General features: G+C 43.2%; 1 protein-coding gene across 2 annotated transcripts in view; it reads left to right on the top strand.

Annotated features, from left to right (window-relative positions):
• The window catches only part of EHHADH (enoyl-CoA hydratase and 3-hydroxyacyl CoA dehydrogenase), a 105,243-nt gene that overhangs the window by 76,362 nt on the left and 7,231 nt on the right, over positions 1-21,650 (top strand). The window contains exon 7 of one of the 2 annotated variants that reach the window (XM_033945548.1): positions 10,762-13,790. The exons of the other annotated variant lie outside the window; for it this stretch is intronic. Within the exon in view, the coding sequence (XP_033801439.1) occupies positions 10,762-12,032 (1,271 nt within the window). The 3' untranslated portion in view covers positions 12,033-13,790. Of the gene's footprint in view, positions 1-10,761; positions 13,791-21,650 lie in introns of those variants that run through there. 2 annotated transcript variants of the gene reach the window in all.

Raw genomic sequence — 21,650 nt, 5'->3', positions numbered from 1 at the left:
TAGAGTAGGGTGCCAGGACCCGTTTGAGATGTAGATGTTTTGTGTGTTTTGATTTGGAGATGAGTAAGCTGCTATATCAAGTTGATGACCTTTTTCGTGTGTGGGTTCTGGGTTGAGAATTTGATAGGATAAAGTGTTGAGGTATGAGAGTATATCTGTTGTTTGTTTGGATGATTGATCTTCTAAGTGGAGATTTAAGTCTCCGAGGATCAAGTTATGTGTGGAGGAGAGTGAGTTCTGGAAGATGAATTCTTCAAGTTCTTGTTTTGAAGTATTCCATTTACCTGGTGTAATGTAGCAAATAAGACAGTTCAGATTTCCATTGAGTGATTTGTCAGATATTTGGCAGGCTAGCAGATCAAGATAAGGGGTGGAGTGCTTGGTTAGTACGTCGATGTTGAGATTGTTTTTTGTTATGATTGCAAGACCTCCTCCTCTTCTGTTTTCTCGACATACTACTTCAAGTTTATATCCTTTGGGGCAGAATTCTGTGATGCTTGGATCTGACTCAGAGGTGAGCCATGTTTCGGTTAGGAAGAGACAGCCTAGATTGTCTTTGGTCAGCCAATCTTTGATTAATTCTGCCTTTGGGCTTACGGATCTGATGTTCATATATGCGCAAGCACAGAAAGAACAATCACACAAACAAAAGTAAGGAAAGGTAGAGCGTAGGCAGTCCATACAAAGGCAGAAGGCAGTAAAGCAAGAAGCAGGTGCAGAAGGAAGCAGGCACCGAAGGAACACGTAAACTTATCTGTTTTCTTAAAGTAGTAACCCCGATGGAAGCAGAAGGTAACCAGAAGATGAGCTTTCCAGTGTTCTGCGCGGACTGTCATATGTATGACTACCTCCCCTCGGGGAGACAGTCATACGTATGCAGTCGGTGTCAGGAGCTGAAAAGCTTGAAGAAAGAAGTCAAGCGACTTGAGGACAAGATACAGGAGCTAGAAGGACTTTACACCACGGAGGACCCTACCAGGGCATTTGAAGACTTCAGGAGTGAGAAACACATCGAGAAGGAAGTCAGGGAACTCGAGGAATTCATTGAGGAAGCATACAGGAGGAGGGTGGAAGAGAACGAACTCCAGATGAGAGATGATGCAACACCAACTTGGAAGGGGGAGCAAGAAGCAGATGACCTCAAAGAAGACACCCACAGAAGAATACCACACGAGGGGGAAGAATTGGCTAGTCGATGCCCAGAAGAAGAGAGAGCTAAGCACACCGAGGACATTGACCTGAGACCGATAAGAAAATTGAAGAAGGGAAAGTCAGCGATCCTGGTGGGAGACTCGATATTGAGGCATGTGGACAGCCACATAGCAGGAGGAAGAGAGGATCGACTGGTGACCTGCCTCCCAGGAGCGAGAACCAAGGACATCGTGGACAAAATTGGGAAGGTCCTGGAAGGAGCGGAGACGGAAGAGACCGCAGTAATGATCCACATCGGGACGAATGATGTCAGCAGGAGAGACTACAGAAGAGGCACGCTGATAGAACAGTTCAAGATTCTAGGAAGGAAACTGAAGATGAGGACCCAGAAGATAGCATTCTCAGAGATCCTACCGGTACCGAGGGCAGATGTGAAAAGGCAGGAAGAACTACAATCAATAAATGCATGGATGAGGAGATGGTGTGAGGAAGAAGGGTTCCACTTCGTGAGGAACTGGACAACGTTCTGGGGCAAGAGCAAGCTCTACAGGAGAGATGGACTGCACCTGAGCGTGGCGGGAACAAGACTTCTAGCAAACAACGTCAAGAGAGGAATAGAACAGGCTTTAAACTAAGAGAAAGGGGAAAGCCGACAGTCGACCTAGCGTCGATGATTCGGAAGAAGGTATCCCGTGAAGATACTAAGGGGAAAAAAGGCAGGGAAGAAACAAGAGACAAATTACAGGAGTCAACTAACCCAGAAGAGGAGGTTAGAAAGATTGTAGCAAAAGAGAAGACACCAAAGACTGAAGCACAGGGAAAAGAAATGAAGACGACAAAATGCCAGGATCTAAACTGCATATATACTAATGCAAGGAGTTTAAGAAACAAAATGGGGGAGCTAGAAGCCATGGCCAATGCAGAGGACATAGACATCATTGGAATCTCTGAAACGTGGTGGAATGAGGAAAACAAATGGGATACAGCACTGCCGGGGTACAAGCTCTATCGCCGGGATAGGTCAGGTCAGAAAGGAGGAGGAATAGCCCTATACGTAAAAGAAAGCATACAATCGACAAGAATGGACACAGCGGAGATGATCAACAAACTGGAATCGCTATGGGTTAAAATACCGGGTAGGAAAGGGCATGAAATAAAGATGGGCCTATACTATCGTCCACCCGGGCAAACCGGAGATAGCGATAAAGAAATGGATGCCGAGATGAAGCGAGAATGCAAAAGTGGTTACACAGTTGTTATGGGAGACTTCAACTATCCTGGGATAGACTGGAGTCTTGGAAGCTCAAGATGCGCTAGGGAGACAGAATTCCTGGAGGCTATACAAGATTGCTTCATGGAGCAGCTTGTTAGAGAACCGACGAGAGGAAATGCCACTCTGGATTTAATCCTAAATGGACTAAGGGGACCTGCAAAGGAAGTGGAAGTAGTGGGACCGTTGGGAAACAGTGATCATAATATGATCAAGTTCAAGGTTGAAGTAGGCATACCGAACGGAAAGAGAACCATAGCGACATCTTTCAACTTCAGGAAAGGAAACTATGAAGCAATGAGGGAAATGGTAAGGAAGAAACTTAGGAACACTTCCAAAAAATGGCAAACAGTAGAACATGCCTGGTCTTTTTTCAAAGACACAGTGAGCGAGGCACAAAATCTGCACATCCCCAGATTCAGAAAGGGGTGCAAAAAGGGTCGAACAAAAGACCCAGTATGGATGACTAAAATAGTGAAGGAAGCGATAGGCAATAAGAAAAATTCATTCAGGGAATGGAAAAAGGACAAAACTGAAGGGAACCAGAAGGAGCACAGGAAGTATCAAAAAGAATGTCACCGTGTGGTTCGAAAAGCCAAAAGAGAGTATGAAGAGAGGCTAGCCAGGGAGGCACAAAATTTCAAACCGTTCTTCAGATATGTTAAAGGGAAACAGCCAGCTAGGGAGGAGGTAGGACCGCTGGACGAAGGAGACAGGAAGGGAGCGGTGAAGGAGGAGAAAGAAGTTGCAGAAAGACTCAACATGTTCTTCTCGTCTGTATTTACAAACGAAGACACAACCAACATACCGGAACCTGAACAAATATTCAATGGAAATCAAGCAGAAAAATTAACATCCATGGAAGTGAGCCTTGATGATGTACACAGGCAGATAGAAAAACTTAAAACTGACAAATCCCCGGGTCCGGACGGAATCCATCCCAGGGTCCTGAAGGAATTAAAGGAGGAGATAGCGGAACTACTGCAGCAAATTTGCAACCTATCCTTGAAAACAGGCATGATCCCGGAGGATTGGAAGATAGCCAATGTCACGCCCATCTTTAAAAAGGGATCAAGAGGTGACCCGGGAAACTACAGACCAGTGAGTTTGACTTCGGTTCCGGGGAAACTGACGGAAGCACTGATTAAAGAACACATCGATGAACATCTGGAAAGAAACGAACTTTTGAAAACAACCCAACATGGTTTCTGCAGGGGGAGATCGTGCCTAACGAACTTATTGCACTTCTTCGAAGGAATTAACAAACGGATGGACAGAGGAGACCCCATAGACATCATATACCTAGATTTCCAAAAAGCCTTTGACAAGGTGCCTCACGAACGTCTACTCCGGAAACTGAAGAACCATGGAGTGGACGGAGACGTACATAGATGGATCAGAAACTGGTTGGCGGGTAGGAAACAGAGGGTAGGGGTGAAGGGCCACTACTCGGACTGGATGGGGGTCATGAGTGGTGTTCCGCAGGGCTCAGTGCTCGGGCCGCTGCTATTTAATATATTCATAAATGATCTAGAAACAGGCACGAAGTGTGAGATAATAAAATTTGCGGACGATACAAAACTATTTAGTGGAGCTGGGACTAAAGAGGAATGCGAAGAATTGCAAAGGGACTTGAACAAATTGGGGGAATGGGCGGCGAGATGGCAGATGAAGTTCAACGTTGAGAAATGTAAAGTATTGCATGTTGGAAACAGAAACCCGAGGTACAACTATACGATGGGAGGGATATTATTGAATGAGAGCAACCAAGAAAGGGACTTGGGGGTAATGGTGGACATGACAATGAAGCCGACGGCACAGTGCGCAACAGCCGCTAAGAAAGCAAATAGAATGCTAGGCATAATCAAGAAGGGTATTACAACAAGGACAAAAGAAGTTATCCTGCCATTGTATCGGGCGATGGTGCGCCCGCATCTGGAATACTGCGTCCAATATTGGTCTCCGTACCTTAGGAAGGATATGGCGTTACTCGAGAGGGTTCAGAGGAGAGCGACACGCTTGATAAAAGGGATGGAAAACCTCTCATACGCTGAGAGATTGGAGAAACTGGGTCTCTTTTCCCTGGAGAAGAGGAGACTTAGAGGGGATATGATAGAGACTTATAAGATCATGAAGGGCATAGAGAGAGTAGAGAAGGACAGATTCTTCAAACTTTCGAAAAATAAAAGAACAAGAGGACACTTGGAAAAGTTGAAAGGGGACAGATTTAAAACGAATGCTAGGAAGTTCTTCTTTACCCAACGAGTGGTGGACACCTGGAATGCGCTTCCAGAGGGAGTAATAGGGCAGAGTACAGTACAGGGGTTTAAGAAAGGATTGGACAATTTCCTGCTGGAAAAGGGGATAGAGGGGTATAAATAGAGGATTACTGCACAGGTCCTGGACCTGTTGGGCCGCCGCGTGAGCGGACTGCTGGGCATGATGGACCTCAGGTCTGACCCAGCAGAGGCATTGCTTATGTTCTTATGTTAAGCTTTTTCCCATGCTAAGGCCTTAACAAATCAAGCTCTTACTAGACCAAGTTTCCAAGTTGATTTATCCTTTGATATACCACCCATTGGAATAAACTGTCTGGGCAGTTTATGATTAACATAAATTAGAAGGGAGGCAGAAATTACAATAATCTTATAATAGTAAAGAATTGGTCTAGGGTCAAAGCTTTCATTTGTTGTGTGCTCACAGAACCCAGCCATGCATGCTCCTATGTCAAGGGTCCGCAATAGTAGGCATCAATTAGGGATCAAAGGATTTATTAAAAAAACTGGGCCTTCAGGGCAGTTTAAAATTTTTGATAGGATGGTTCTAGGCGCAAGGAAAGCAGAAGATTGTTCATTAAGATGACCCCATCATACTAAAGATGGAAGAGATGGCAAAACAAGAATAAGAGAAAGTGGGAATTTCTTTTTGGGTTGACCTAGTGACACCATGACAGTGCTGGGAACTTTCAGTTCTCATCTCAGTTCTTCTGTGTCCCAGGTTGCCCAGGGCTGGGGATATATCATTCATAGCCCGTGGCAGGAAGGAGTTGGCAGTGTTGACACCTACCTTCGGGGCTTATGTTTACTTAGGGTTACCAGATTTTACTTTAGTAAAATCTGGATCCCCTAGACCTGCCCCCAGGCCTACCCAGTTCCACTAATCCCTGCCCCGATATAGTTTAGAGTAGGGTTCCCAGCGTATATGGATGGAAATTTATTGAAATATTTGAATATTTGAAAAGTATTTATTATTGAAAAAATATTTATTACTGAAGATAGAAATACTTGGAGGAGTAGGTTTTTATGTTGATGAGGTAACTCTAATAGTAGCCTGAATGCTTATAAAATTAGCAGCAGGCACGAGTCTGAGGCTTTTTCTCCCCCTTTACAAGATTCCTAAAGCATAGAAGTGGCTTTTTGAGTTTTAAGTCCACAGTGCGTTGTTGAGCCTTAGAACGAGGTTTAAATTATGCTATTGTAAAGGAGTAAAAAGTGAAATCTCTTTTTTTGAGAACAGGATTTGCACTAAGGGTATTTGAGTTTTTTTTATTATTACAGTCCCTTTGTGTTTGTGAGTGTGGAGTGAATCCCACTATTTACCCTTCTCCATTCAGAATATTGACCATTTAAACCTACTCTCTGTTTTCTGTCTTTCAGCCAGTTCTTAATCCATAACAGGACATTACCTCCTATTCCATAGCTTTCTAGTTTCCTCAGAAGTCTTTCATGAGGTACTTTGTCAGATGCCTTTTGAAAATCCAAATACATAATATCAACCTGTTCATCTTTATCTATATGTTCATTCACTCCTTCAAAGAAATGCAGTAGATTGGTGAGGCAAGATATCCCTTGACTAAATCCATGTTGGCTTTCTCTCATTAATCCATGCTTACGTTATATGTTCTGTCATTTTGTTCTTTATAATAGTCTCTACCATTTTACTTGGCACTTTCAGACTCACCGGTCTATAATTTCCCGGATCACCTCTGGAACCCTTTTTAAAAATCAGCATCACACATTGGCTACCTTCCAGTCTTCTAGTACTATGCTAGATTTTAAAGAAAAATTACAAATTGCTAACAATAGCTCTGGAAGTTCATTTTTCAATTCTGTCAACACTCTGGGATGTATACCATTCGGTCCAGGCGATATGCTACTGTTCAGTTTGTCAAATTGAGTCATTACATCATTCAGTGTTAAGGAGATTTGTATGAGTTTCTCTTTTTTTTTTTTTGTAAATCCTTTTTATTAGTAAGCAAGTTAAAACGTACAGAGCCCAGCATATAACAACAGTATATAACACAAATGAAAACAATAATGCAGCATAGAGGAATACAGGTTATAGCAATAGCTCAATATGCAGTGATATCCAAGTGAACAAAACCCAGAAGAATCATCTTGCATACCTGAAGTTTTTATCAGTTTCTAGCTAAAAGAAAAAAACAGCTTTCTGTCTCTATCCTCCCTACCCACCCTCCCCAGCCTACAGCCCTAGTGTCCCAGTGTGCAAGGATACATATTTCCTTCACAGTAAACAATATGCTTTACAAGTATCTCTCCACTATTTGAGAATCTAGCTTGCTCCTGTGGAGCCATTTGTAGCATAAAGGTTCTGCCAATGTTGCAAATGTGTGGGTGCTCCCCTATCCAGTGCTGCAAAATGGATTTCTTAGCCAATACAATAGAATGGAGAATAAAATGAGTACAGTGCTCTTCAAACTGTTGACTCATGAGATCCCCATCCAAGCCTAATAACAGCACCTTGTAAGAAAATTCAAGTGGAGTCCCCAACACTGTCTCCTAAGCAGAAAAAAAACTCCGAACCAAAAATCCCTAAGTGTTGGACATTCCACAGAAAGTTTGCATCTATCACAACTGTCATCATCCCAAAGCCCCATCTGCTTACCCCTGTGTTTTGTGATCTGCTTACCCCTGGTGTAGGATCTTAAATTAGATTTCTTGAGGACCTACATTAGGTGTGAGCCAGAAGGTCGCAATGAAGCCATTAGCCAACTCCTCCTCCGTAATCTTCTTTGTGAGCAGCCTAGTTCAGGAAGTAGCCAACAGAGCAAAGAAGGGAAATGGTCAGTATTCCTTGTCCAAAATGTACCATGTGGCTAACCTATTGTGGGGAATAGATGTGTGTAGAAAAAGCCCGTCAAGTAGAGTAAACTGAACAGGGTTCCTAGCTCTGCTTCCAAGAGGCTTGTAATAGTGGTAGAGTTGCAGATATTGGAAGAAAACATCGCTGGGGGGGAGCCCCCACCACCGTCGAGCCTTCTGAAAAGAAAAGATGGTCCCTGACACACTACAGTAAAGGTGGCCAAGAAATCTAACCCCCCCCCCCCTCCCACACACACACACACACAACCCAGTCAGAGAAAGCGCGAGTACTCTGGCCTGCAGGAAAATCAGGATTAGCTTGCACCTCCAGAAAAAGAGACAGCCCCACCGCACCCCCAACCCTAGTTCTCCACCAATTCCAGGCCAGTTTCAAAGGGCATAGCAATGGTGGAAGACCCCCTGGAGTGTAGCATATTGAACACTGAATAAGGGTGTGTGTAAGACCCAGTATAGGATTCATGAACCCATCGCAAGAGAGCCGCCACATTGTAGAGACGTAGGTTCAGTAAGTTTGTACCCCCCTTACTCCGAGCTCTGGCAAGCTTCAGGAAACTAATCCTAGCCTTCTGCATCCGCTAGATAAAAGAGCTGACCAAGTTCCTGTACATCGCCTCCTCCTTCCTAGTAATCCATATGGTCATCATCTGTAAAGGGTATAGTAATTTAGGCAACATGACCATTTTAACCAGCACTACCTTCCCCAGAAATTACAATGGAAACTCCCTCCATTTAACACACAGACTTAAGATGGTTCAGCTTATCCTTAATATTCAGTTTATAAATCATATGCAAATCCAAATGCAAGTAGATGCCCAGATATTTAAGAGTGCCTGAGGACCACGAAAGATGAAACGAAGAGTCCCGCCATAAGGGACAATCAATGGAGACCGCCAGCGCCTCAGATTTATCAAAGTTGATTTTGAGCACAGAAAAAGACCCAAATTGAGTAATAAGAGAAACCAGCTTAGGTATCGCTACCGCAGCATTATCAACAAAGAGCAGCATGTCGTCTGCAAACAGATTAATCTTGTATTTGCTAGAGCCGGAACATATGCCCACTATATCTGCAGCCTGCCGGATCTTGGACGCCAAAGGCTCCAAGGATAATACAAACAGCATGGGAGAGAGTGGACATCCCTGGCGAGTTCTCCGCTCCAGCAAAAACACTGAAGACAACCCTCCATTAAAAAGAATCTGAGCCAGTAGGGTCACTGTAGAGTGCATGCACTCCATCTAGAAAGTTGCCCAAGATACCAAACAGAGGGAGGACCCAAACCAGGTAGTCCCATAAGATTTTATCAAATGCTTTTTCAGCATCTAGGCTTACTATAATGGCATCACCTGGCTGATTTCCCTTAGTAGTACCGATAGCGCTCTAAGAATGTTTGTGGACGCATACCTCCCCGCAACAAGTCCTGTCTAATCAGTGTGTATAAGACATGGTAATACCCGTCCCAGGCGCTTAGCCATTATAGAGGCAAATGTCTTGATGTCCTGGTTAAGCAGGGAGATGGGTCTGTAAGACCCCAGGAGTACCTTATCTCTCCCTGGCTTGGGCAGCACCACTACATGAGCATGTGTTAGCCGTCCCTGCACCCTCCCAGACTTACAAAGATCCTCACATACTACCTGGAAATGATGAATCAATTTCTCTCCCAGAATTTTGTAAAATTCTGACCCTAGGCCATCAGGTCCTGGCGTCTTGGCCAGTTTAAGGCCTTTGATCGCTGTCATGATCTCCACCTCCGAGACAGGAGCATTGAGTAGCTCCCGCTGGTCATGGACAAGGGAGTGCCAAGTCCTGAGAAAAATGCCTCCCTCTGTTCTACATTACAGTAGCCCTTATCATAGAGGGACTGGAAAAACTTTACAAAAGCTTCTTGAATATCATGCTCTGAGTTGACTGGGGGTCCCCCTCACACCTTCATAAATATAGCATACTTTGCCCCCATAAGTTCACCCACCCAAACTACAAACTTACCCTTGGGATCTTGTATCAGGTTATGCAAGCAGCAGTGTAACTTTTTATGGAACAATATGGCTACCCCTCGTTGCCTACCACTGAAAGACCAATTCTCCCACCCAAGCTTTTTTCAATTTCAAGTGTTCTGAGGCTGTGAGATGCATCTCCTGTGCTAGTGGGATATCAACTTTCAATCTTTTGCAGCAAGTATCTTGGTATGCTTCACCGGAGAATGCATCATGACTACATTCCAAGTAGCTATGTGTAAACTACCCATAAGTCAAACTGAAACAGTGGTGCAGTCGCTGACATAGAACAGTGAAGACCCAGGGTGGCCTCCTAGCTAAGCCACCCCCCACAGCTGTATGTACAGAAAAGAAACACTCAGGATCAAATCCAGACAACTCCACAGTGTGTGGTACACTTAGGACACTAGAACATCTAGGGTCCCAGGCTAATCCCATCATCCAAAAACCCCCCTTCCTCCCAGATAGGAAGTTCCCCCCCCCCCCCCCACCCAATACATTCACATCCCTGCCAGGCACTCATGCAAGCACTCACCAACCCACATAGACACTTGCCCACAAAACTCCCAGGCTAACCCAGTACTGGAACACCCACTCTTCATTTCTGTCCCCTCTCATCCCTAGAGCAAAACATAGCAAGATATGCAACATATCCCAAACAGGGCAGAACTACATGCATCCAATCTAGTCCACGCTTTAAATGCTGTAATATATATGAAAAATAATAAAACAGGTTTTGCAGTCAAATATGGTGAATTTCAAGAAGTTTGAAACTCATAGCAATTGCAGAACTTTGCTTTGAAGCAGAGATGGCCAAGTGTCCGACAATGCAGCAGTCAAAAATGCAAGGTAATTTAAGCTAGGACAGCAGAGACTGCAAATTAGCAATAATATCCCCCAAAGTGCCTGCTAATTGTCCCCGGAAGAGCAACAAAAGAGAGCCCCAGTCGGTGTGCAATGCAAGTGCCAATAACCAGCCATGTCTGACTAAGTTCAAGGCTTGCCCCTGGCCAAATAAAGAGAGTCTTAGGAGGAAAAATCAATACCTCCAAACATTTTACTTATGAGCGTCTAGAAATGACTGTAAAATAGCCAGAGATTTGAGAAGCAAAGATTTGTTGTAGTTCCATAATCTTAATAATGTACCTCTCACAGTCCTGGTCAGACAAAATTTTAAATGAAAGTTCTGTCTTAACTATTTAAATTAATACATGTTCATATCTTCAGGGCTAGGAACAATGGGGAGCGGTATTGTCATCTCGCTGGCAAAGGCCCAGATTCCAGTGATAGCTTTGGAAAAAGACAAGAAGCAACTGAATATTGGTAGCAAGGCTGTGATATCTCTCCTGGATCGTGAAACCTTGAAGATGAAACAGCTTGGACACACTGAGGCTACTAATTCTCTTGGCCCAGTTCGATTCACTCTGGACTATGGCGAGCTAAGAGATGTAGACATAGTTATTGAGGCAGTGTTTGAAAACATGATACTAAAGAAAGAGATATTCAGGCACTTATCAGGGATCTGTAAGCCAGAAGCATTCTTGTGTACCAACACATCAGGTCTGGATATTGATGAAATTGCTTCTGTTACAGATAGACCTCAAATGATTGTTGGGACTCATTTTTATGCTCCAGCCCACATAATGAAGCTCTTGGAGGTTGTCCATGGCCGTTACACATCTTCCATTTCAATCTCCACAGCCATGCAGCTTGCTAAAAACTTAGGAAAAATTGGTGTGTTAGTAGGCAACTGCCCGTTATTTGTAGGTAATCGATTAATGGTGCTATACCTTCAGCAGGCTATATTCCTTGTAGAAGAAGGCAACAAGTTAGAGGAAATTGACCAGACACTTGAGAATTTTGGCCTCGCAATGGGGCCTTTCCAAATGATGGATCTTGCAGGGCTTGACACTCTATGGGGATGTCATGTAGAACATGGACTGGCAAGACCAGAACAGTCCAGTGGAATATCTACCCACCATCATAGTAGCAAAAGGTACAGTCAGCTTCTGGGTATTCTGTGTGAAAAGTCACGGTTTGGTCAGAAGTCTGGCCAAGGATGGTACAAATATGAGAAACCAGGGGGTAGAAAAGCTATGTCTGATCCATGGCTTCATAATTTTCTGTCTGAATACCATGGTGTTAACAACTTTAAAACACAGAAAATAACCCAGGAGAAAATCATTGAGTGGTGTTTGTATGTTATCATCAATGAGGGTTTTAAGGTATTAGAAGATGGAATGGCATCAGGTCCTGAAGATATAGATGTCATCTACAATAGTGGCTATGGGTGGCCAAAGCATACAGGTGGTCCAATGTACTATGCTTCATTAGTTGGGTTACCAGTAGTTTTGACAAAACTGGAAAAATATTATGAAGCTAATCCTGATATCCCTGGGCTAAAACCTAGTAGTTTACTGAAAAATCTAGCTGCTCTTGGGAACCCTCCACTAAAGGAATGGCGGGCACTCCTTGGGTCTTGGAGCAGCAAGCTATAAGATCCTGTAGTCAATCTACTTTCAGAACTATACTGCTGGTACCGACATTCATAATTCAGTCTCTGTGAAACTAATAGGAATATGATGAAATCATAACACTAACACATTTTCACCTTTTATTATTGCCAAGAGCTTAATTACTAGTTAAAACAAGATGAATTCCAAAGCATATGATGTCCTGAAATTAACTATCATTGGAGTAGTATAATGGTTAGAGCAGCAGGCTGAAAACCAGGAATGCAGAGTTCAATAACCACTGATATTCCTTGTGACCTTGGATAAGTCACTTAACCGACTCTTGCTTCAGGTACAAATTTAAAGATAAATTCTATAAACTGGTGTCTAATGTTAGGTGACAGTAACATACATGTTACAGAATACTAGAGCTTACACATGGTTGGTGTCCATAGTTAAGTATGCCAACTTAACACCAGCCATTGATTTGTCTTAAGTGGGTAAGCCTAAATTTCAATATTCGGGCTAGTATTCTATAATGGCTTAGTTGTGCTCAGAAATCATTATAGCAGGGGGAGCTTAATGTCAGGCCTCGAGGGTCACAAACCAGTTGAGTTTTCAGGATTGCCACAATGAATATTAGGGTAGTCCGAAAAAATTAATTAACATATTTTGTTTGTCCACAAGGCTAATTTTATTCCTTTATATAAAAATGAAAAACACACAAAATTTTACTTCAAACAAACAAACGGCCTCTTTTACAAAGCTGCGCTAGCGGCTGTGCTGCACTAACAGCCCCGAAGCCCCTAGAGATTTAAAGGGCTTCAGGGCTGTTGCTGCGCGGCTTTGTAAAAGAGGCTGAAAGTTAGGGGTCATCTCACTTTGCTGTTTTTTAAGCTTAACAGTATATTGTAATTCTTGTGCACTTAACAAATAATCAATGGTCTATGCAGAAGGAAACTTCTTTTGGTAGTTGGCCACTAGCCAAAGAACAAATTGCTTCTGTTCTTCATCTTTTATTTATTTAAAATATTTATATCTCGCAAATCCAACAATGCTAAATGAGTTCCAAAATTTCATACATAATCAAATCAAATAAAAAAAAATAAACACATACAATAACAAACCATCACCAAAAAAACAAACACACCCACACTCGGTAGCAACAAATTCAAAACATCATAAAAACTACATAATAAAAAAGCAGGTCAAACAACTTTCAAAAAAGGTATTCAGTAAGACCCATCTTAAGCAAATTTATAACCTCATAAATCAACGGGCAAATAAGGCTGTTTTCAAACCTTTCCTGAACCGAATCAAAATATCATTGTATTTTTCAATGAAAGTTATCCTTCATTCTGCTGCATTGTCCTCCAAGGAACAAGAGACAAGTGCAATGATATTTCTTGATAGTCTTCCCACGGTTGTTGTGTGATACCCACCAGCGATACTTCTCAGAAGTATCCCCCACACTCAGAATTTACTCGGAGAGGCTATGTCTAATTCCAGATTACCTCTCCTTCAGGAAGCAGGTGAAAGCCTGGCTCTTCACCCAAACCTAATACTTAGGGTGATTGACTAAACACTCATTCTGTACCAGGACTAGCTTGCCACACATTCTAACTAAATCAGTTCTTTATACTGTACCTTGTTTAACTGAATAAACATCTTGCCTTGAGTTTAGCTTCCCATCTGCTTATACCAACTCACTCTGTACCATCCATCTCAGTGTTCTCCCCAGAAATGTTTTCCAGCCAGGTGGCACTCTATATAAAAAAGTTATTTTTAGTAATAATCCATGAGTCACACAACAAGGGTGCACCTAGGAAAAGGCAGTATCTTAAACACTGCAGTGAGCACTAGAACACCAACACACGCAAAGTAAAACTAAACAAGCCAAATCCTGCACAGTCAGTTGATCTTGTACAGTCAATGCTAACAGAAAACCATGTTCTTTTTATACACAAAGAACACAGAAACACTCTCGCCCAATATGGAATAATCACAAACTAAAAATAGAAATATGTAGACAAAAGTTAAACTGAACCGCCAAGAAACCAAACTCTGCATACAATGCAACACCACAGAAACAGTGACACATGTCCCCTAATATTGTGCAAAATATAAAAACAGTAGATGTAAATTTGAAAAAACTGATACATAACAATCATCACTTTACAAATTAACAAATAGAAATAAAACAAATAACAAGCAATAATACCGTTTTATTGGACTAATCCATTTTTCAATTAGCTTTCAGAGGCCAAATCTTTCTTCAAGACAGTACAGTATACTGCTATTATGGTATCCTGTCCTGACCAGAGGAAAGGGGTTTAGTCCAAAAAATGACCTTATTTCCATTTCCTATTTATAAACTTTTATCAATACGGTTACAATACTACTTGATTCTATGTAAAGCAACAAAAAAAATTTCTACCTTTTGTCGTTTCTGTTTTAACCATCTTCTCTTTGCTCTCTTCTTTCTATACAGCATTTGTCCTCTCTCCCTTCCATGCAACATCTGCCTTCTCTTTGCCCCTTCCACCCAGCCTCTGCCCTCTCTGTCTTCTCTCTCTACCCCTTCCATCTACTGTCCACCCTCTCTCTGCCCCTTCCATCCACTGTCCACCCTCTCTCTCTTCCATACGGCATCTTCCCTCTTTTTATGTCCCTTCAATAAACTATATATCCTGTGCCCTTTCTCACCTTTGTACATGATTCATTTCAGCTTCACCCTCCTCTCCATTTTTCTGCCTCCACCCCCTCCCCTATGCTCTGGCATCTCTCTCTTCTCCTTTCCTTCCTTCTTTCCCACTCCATCTAATGATCTGGCATCTCTTATCTCCTTCCCTTCCTTCCCCCATGCCCTAGCATCCCTCTCCCTTCTTGGTCTGGCACCTCCTCTCCATGCTTTCCCTCTAGTCTGACATTTGTCTTCTTAGTTTCCCTTCCCTCCGCCCATGCTCTGGCATCTCCCTCCTTCCATCTCCCCTACCCCCTCCATTATCTAACATCTCCTCTCCTTCCTTTCTCTCCATCCCTTCTTCCTTTCCCCTGGTCTAGCATCTATCTCCTTCCTCCCTCCCCACCATGCCCTGACATCTGTCCCTCCCCCTTCCCCATGGTCTGGTATCTACTGTCCTTCTTTCCTCATTAGACAACTTATTGTGGTGGAAATTTGGGCACAATATTATAGAATCAGGGAGATGGAGGAAGCATCGATTTCTCAAACGTACACTGTTTTTACGTGTATGAGCACCAATTTTGCAAGACTTGTAGGTGTCAGATTTCACAAAAACTACATGGACAAAATAAGCTAATTAAGGAAGGTAGTACAAATTTGTTTTTAAGTTTTTAAGTGATGTTAAGTCACCAAAGAGATAAGGGAGACCTCAAAACCAACAGATAGCAGTCTAAAACACACTCCTGAATAAGTGCAATCTATAAAAGTACATTCTGCTATTTACACACAGAATTGCCATGCATGGTTTAATAAAATGTCCTCCTTAATATCTTAAAATCATGAATTAAAAATGCCTGCATGTCTACCACTTCTTTTCTTTTTTTAAGGAACAAACAGGCAATAAACCCTGCTCGGACACATTGCAGGATTGGTTCAATATTTGGAATGCCCAAGCAACCACAGCACTCCGAGCTGGCAACTAAGGGCTCCTTTTACTAAGTTGCGCTAGCGTTTTTAGCGTGCGCTGCATTGCCGCGCGCGATAACCCCATGCTACGCACCAAGAACTAACTCCAACTCAGTGCTGGCGTTAGCATCTAGCACACGCTAAAACCACTAGCACAGCTTAGTAAAAGGAGCCCTAAGAGTGGCAGCGCAAGTTCAGCGTTGGAGTTATTTGTGATAGAGCTCCCACTGTTTTGATTGAGGTTTTGTTCGTTTGTGCTGGCCTATGGGAGGCGACTTCGCTTTATTGCAGAAACGCTCCCATTTCTTGTTAAAATAGAGCTTGGAACAATATAACCCGGAACAAAATAGGCAAGTTCCAGTTTAGAACAGTGCATAGTAATTGTTTGAGACAGTAGAGTAATGGTACAGAGGTTTAACCTGTAGTCAGCTTTGCTTTTGTTAGGTTAAAAAAAATGTGTCGATTGGTTAGCGAGACTATGTCGAGTTTAGAGCCCCAAATCACTTTGAAAAGTTTGCTCAGATGATCCACACAAATCTCATCATCCCGTTTCTTCACACCACATAACAATGCAGACTCTGCACAAAGAGGGCCCCGTTCTATATCAGTCTACCAGAAAGAAAAATAATAAGAGAGCTCACCTGAAGACAACATTTACTCGCAAAGCACGATATCAAACAGCAACAAGCCTCTCAAACATGTGCGTACCACAGTAGTATAACATTATACCTGAAGCTAAAGCGGGCATAAGTGCTAACATTTGCAGAAACAGAAAGTAGGCAGGACCCGGCAGCGAGGAAGGCCCAAAGCAAGCAAAAGCAGCAAGTTGTAAGCTTGCTTCCCTCCCTCCCTTCCTTCGACTCGCTGCCCTGTCTCCCGCCTTAGCCTGTAGCGAATTGAACCCATGCTCCGGGGCTCTAACGGTAACACTGTGCATGCCGGCTTCCCTTCTCTTCTTCCCCCCCCAGGACGTAACTTCCGGATTCGGAGGAGAATAAAGGAAGCCAACATGCACAGTGTTACCGTTAGAGCCCCAGATCATTGGTTCAATTTGCTTGCTGGCGATTTAAAAAAAAAAAAAAAAGTCAGACTGAGGCGGGAGTCGAACACTGAGCTTCCGGCGGCTCTTCAGGCTGTGCCAAGTCAGCCCGGGGAATCCCCAAGCCGGTGAGAGAGGTTGGTTTTTTTTAAAATGTTGAGCAGTGGCAGCAGGATTCACAACCTTCCGAGATGACAGCCCGGCACTCACCTAAATTAGCTGGGCGGAGTGCCCGGTTAAAACACTCTAGGGAGAACACTGCATCTTGTCCCCATCTAATATCTGCATTTGACCCCTCGGCTATAGGATAAACTGTATTATAAAAAAGCATTAGTGTCATATCTACTCATGTTATTTGAATGTTCTGATTTGTGCTTTTTAGATGTTTCATAAGTATTATGTCTCCCTTTTAGTATGTATTATATCTCACTTATTTGAATTTCAGTGCTGTTAATAATTATCCCCCCTCACCCCTTTTACAAAACCGTAACAGCGTCGGAGCTGTTACCACTGCAGCTGGCATTAAAAATCACGTTATGGTTTTGTAAAAGGATGGGGGGATGTTATATATTTTTTAACTGTTTTATGGTAGTCCTTTTTATTAATTTTTAATTTTACTGATTTTGAGTTTACCTCCTTCATTGTATTTATGGTTGTATTTGGTCTTTTTACTACCTTTAAGCTGTTTAAAAAAAATAAGTTTTATGTTGAATTATATTTGCTGTACACCACCTTGGGTGAATCTCTTCATAAAGGCGGTCAATAAATCCCAATAAATAAACAAATATATACCCTGAGTCTTAACATATAGAGGCGGTAATTCAGTACAGGTTGCCTGAAGTTAGGTGCTGTATGCAATTTCTATTATAGAATACTAGCACAATTTGGCATTTATGCACCAACATACAGGTGTGGCTGCATATACCTTTCAATGTCTACATCTAATCCCCCCCTTTTACAAAACCATAGTGCGGTTTTTAGTGCCAGTTGCAGTGGTAACAGCTCTGACGCTCATAGGAATTCTGTGAGAGAACTATTACCACCGCAGCTGGCGCTAAAAACCGCGCTATGGTTTTATAAAAAGAGAGGGGGAGGTAAATGTCACAGTTGTATGCATAATTGTAAATATTCCATAATCTTAGCGCATGCCCCTAACCTGCCCATGCATCTCTTACATCTATGCCCCCCTTGCAGTTATGGGCTAAAGGATTTCTGCATTAAGAAGATGTATAGGAGATTACAATTACCGCAAAATATAGCCACCAGACTGATTTTTCAGTCTAGTAGGTTTGAAAGGGTTATTTCCTTGCTGATTGAATTTCACCGGTTGCTGGGGGGGAAAATGAGTATAGTTTAAGATGGCATGTATGATCTACAAGGCTATTTTTAGTCTTAATTCTTGCGGTTTAGTTTCCGTATTGAGGGCTCCTTTTACGAACATAAGAACATAAGCAATGCCTCTGCTGGGTCAGACCTGAGGTCCATCATGCCCAGCAGTCCGCTCACGCGGCGGCCCAACAGGTCCAGGACCTGTGCAGTAATCCTCTATTTACACCCCTCTATCCCCTTTTCCAGCAGGAAATTGTCCAATCCTTTCTTAAACCCCTGTACTGTACTCTGCCCTATTACGCCCTCTGGAAGCGCATTCCAGGTGTCCACCACTCGTTGGGTAAAGAAGAACTTCCTAGCATTCGTTTTAAATCTGTCCCCTTTCAACTTTTCCAAGTGTCCTCTTGTTCTTTTATTTTTCGAAAGTTTGAAGAATCTGTCCTTCTCTACTCTCTCTATGCCCTTCATGATCATATAAGTCTCTATCATATCCCCTCTAAGTCTCCTCTTCTCCAGGGAAAAGAGACCCAGTTTCTCCAATCTCTCAGCGTATGAGAGGTTTTCCATCCCTTTTATCAAGCGTGTCGCTCTCCTCTGAACCCTCTCGAGTAACGCCATATTCTTCCTAAGGTACGGAGACCAATATTGGACGCAGTATTCCAGATGCGGGCGCACGATCGCCCGATACAATGGCAGGATAACTTCTTTTGTCCTTGTTGTAATACCCTTCTTGATTATGCCTAGCCTTCTATTTGCTTTCTTAGCGGCTGTTGCGCACTGTGCCGTCGGCTTCATTGTCATGTCCACCATTACCCCCAAGTCCCTTTCTTGGTTGCTCTCATTCAATAATATCCCTCCCATCGTATAGTTGTACCTCGGGTTTCTGTTTCCAACATGCAATACTTTACATTTCTCAACGTTGAACTTCATCTGCCATCTCGCCGCCCATTCCTCCAATTTGTTCAAGTCCCTTTGCAATTCTTCGCATTCCTCTTTAGTCCCAGCTCCACTAAATAGTTTTGTATCGTCCGCAAATTTTATTATCTCACACTTCGTGCCTGTTTCTAGATCATTTATGAATATATTAAATAGCAGCGGCCCGAGCACTGAGCCCTGCGGAACACCACTCGTGACCCCCATCCAGTCCGAGTAGTGGCCCTTCACCCCTACCCTCTGTTTCCTACCCGCCAACCAGTTTCTGATCCATCTATGTATGTCTCCGTCCACTCCATGGTTCTTCAGTTTCCGGAGTAGACATTCGTGAGGCACCTTGTCAAAGGCTTTTTGGAAACCAAGGTATATGATGCCTATGGGGTCTCCTCTGTCCATCCATTTGTTAATTCCTTCGAAGAAGTGCAATAAGTTCGTTAGGCACGATCTCCCCCTGCAGAAACCATGTTGGGTTGTTTTCAAAAGTTCGTTTCTTTCCAGATGTTCATCGATGTGTTCTTTAATCAGTTCTTCCACCAGTTTCCCCGGAACCGAGGTCAAACTCACTGGTCTGTAGTTTCCCGGGTCACCTCTTGATCCCTTTTTAAAGATGGGCGTGACATTGGCTATCTTCCAATCCTCCGGGATCATGCCTGTTTTCAAGGATAGGTTGCAAATTTGCTGCAGTAGTTCCGCTATCTCCTCCTTTAATTCCTTCAGAACCCTGGGATGGATTCCGTCCGGACCCGGGGATTTGTCAGTTTTAAGTTTTTCTATCTGCCTGTGTACATCATCAAGGCTCACTTCCATGGATGTTAATTTTTCTGCTTGATTTCCATTGAAGATTTGTTCAGGTTCCGGTATGTTGGTTGTGTCTTCGTTTGTAAATACAGACGAGAAGAACATGTTGAGTCTTTCTGCGACTTCTTTCTCCTCCTTCACCGCTCTCTTCCTGTCTCCTTCGTTCAGCGGTCCTACCTCCTCCCTAGCTGGCTGTTTCCCTTTAACATATCTGAAGAACGGTTTGAAATTTCGTGCCTCCCTGGCTAGCCTCTCTTCATACTCTCTTTTGGCTTTTCGAACCACACGGTGACATTCTTTTTGATACTTCCTGTGCTCCTTCTGGTTCCCTTCAGTTTTGTCCTTTTTCCATTTCCTGAATGAATTTTTCTTATTGCCTATCGCTTCCTTCACTATTTTAGTCATCCATACTGGGTCTTTTGTTCGACCCTTTTTGCACCCCTTTCTGAATCTGGGGATGTGCAGATTTTGTGCCTCGCTCACTGTGTCTTTGAAAAAAGACCAGGCATGTTCTTCTGTTTGCCATTTTTTGGAAGTGTTCCTAAGTTTCTTCCTTACCATTTCCCTCATTGCTTCATAGTTTCCTTTCCTGAAGTTGAAAGATGTCGCTATGGTTCTCTTTCCGTTCGGTATGCCTACTTCAACCTTGAACTTGATCATATTATGATCACTGTTTCCCAACGGTCCCACTACTTCCACTTCCTTTGCAGGTCCCCTTAGTCCATTTAGGATTAAATCCAGAGTGGCATTTCCTCTCGTCGGTTCTCTAACAAGCTGCTCCATGAAGCAATCTTGTATAGCCTCCAGGAATTCTGTCTCCCTAGTGCATCTTGAGCTTCCAAGACTCCAGTCTATCCCAGGATAGTTGAAGTCTCCCATAACAACTGTGTAACCGCTTTTGCATTCTCGCTTCATCTCGGCATCCATTTCTTTATCGCTATCTCCGGTTTGCCCAGGTGGACGATAGTATAGGCCCATCTTTATTTCATGCCCTTTCCTACCCGGTATTTTAACCCATAGCGATTCCAGTTTGTTGATCATCTCCGCTGTGTCCATTCTTGTCGATTGTATGCTTTCTTTTACGTATAGGGCTATTCCTCCTCCTTTCTGACCTGACCTATCCCGGCAATAGAGCTTGTACCCCGGCAGTGCTGTATCCCATTTGTTTTCCTCATTCCACCACGTTTCAGAGATTCCAATGATGTCTATGTCCTCTGCATTGGCCATGGCTTCTAGCTCCCCCATTTTGTTTCTTAAATTCCTTGCATTAGTATATATGCAGTTTAGATCCTGGCATTTTGTCGTCTTCATTTCTTTTCCCTGTGCTTCGGTCTTTGGTGTCTTCTCTTTTGCTACAATCTTTCTAACCTCCTCTTCTGGGTTAGTTGACTCCTGTAATTTGTCTCTTGTTTCTTCCCTGCCTTTTTTCCCCTCAGTATCTTCACGGGATACCTTCTTCCGAATCATCGTCGCTAGGTCGACTGTCGGCTTTCCCCTTTCTCTTAGTTTAAAGCCTGTTCTATTCCTCTCTTGACGTTGTTTGCTAGAAGTCTTGTTCCCGCCGTGCTCAGGTGCAGTCCATCTCTCCTGTAGAGCTTGCTCTTGCCCCAGAACGTTGTCCAGTTTCTCACGAAGAGGAATCCTTCTTCCTCACATCATCTCCTCATCCACGCATTTATTGATTGTAGTTCTTCCTGCCTTTTCACATCTGCCCTCGGTACCGGTAGGATCTCTGAGAATACTATCTTCTGGGCCCTCATCTTCAGCTTCCTTCCCAGAATCTTGAACTGTTCTATCAGCGTGCCTCTTCTGTAGTCTCTCCTGCTGACATCATTCGTCCCAATGTGGATCATTACTGCGGTCTCTTCCGTCTCCGCTCCATCCAGGATCATCCCAATTTTGTCCACGATGTTCT

Source organism: Geotrypetes seraphini, chromosome 5 (genome assembly GCF_902459505.1).
Source record: "Geotrypetes seraphini chromosome 5, aGeoSer1.1, whole genome shotgun sequence".
NCBI lineage: Eukaryota > Metazoa > Chordata > Amphibia > Gymnophiona > Dermophiidae > Geotrypetes > Geotrypetes seraphini.
The sequence above is the reverse complement of the archived record's forward strand: the minus strand, read 5'-3'. Positions and strand labels throughout refer to the sequence as shown.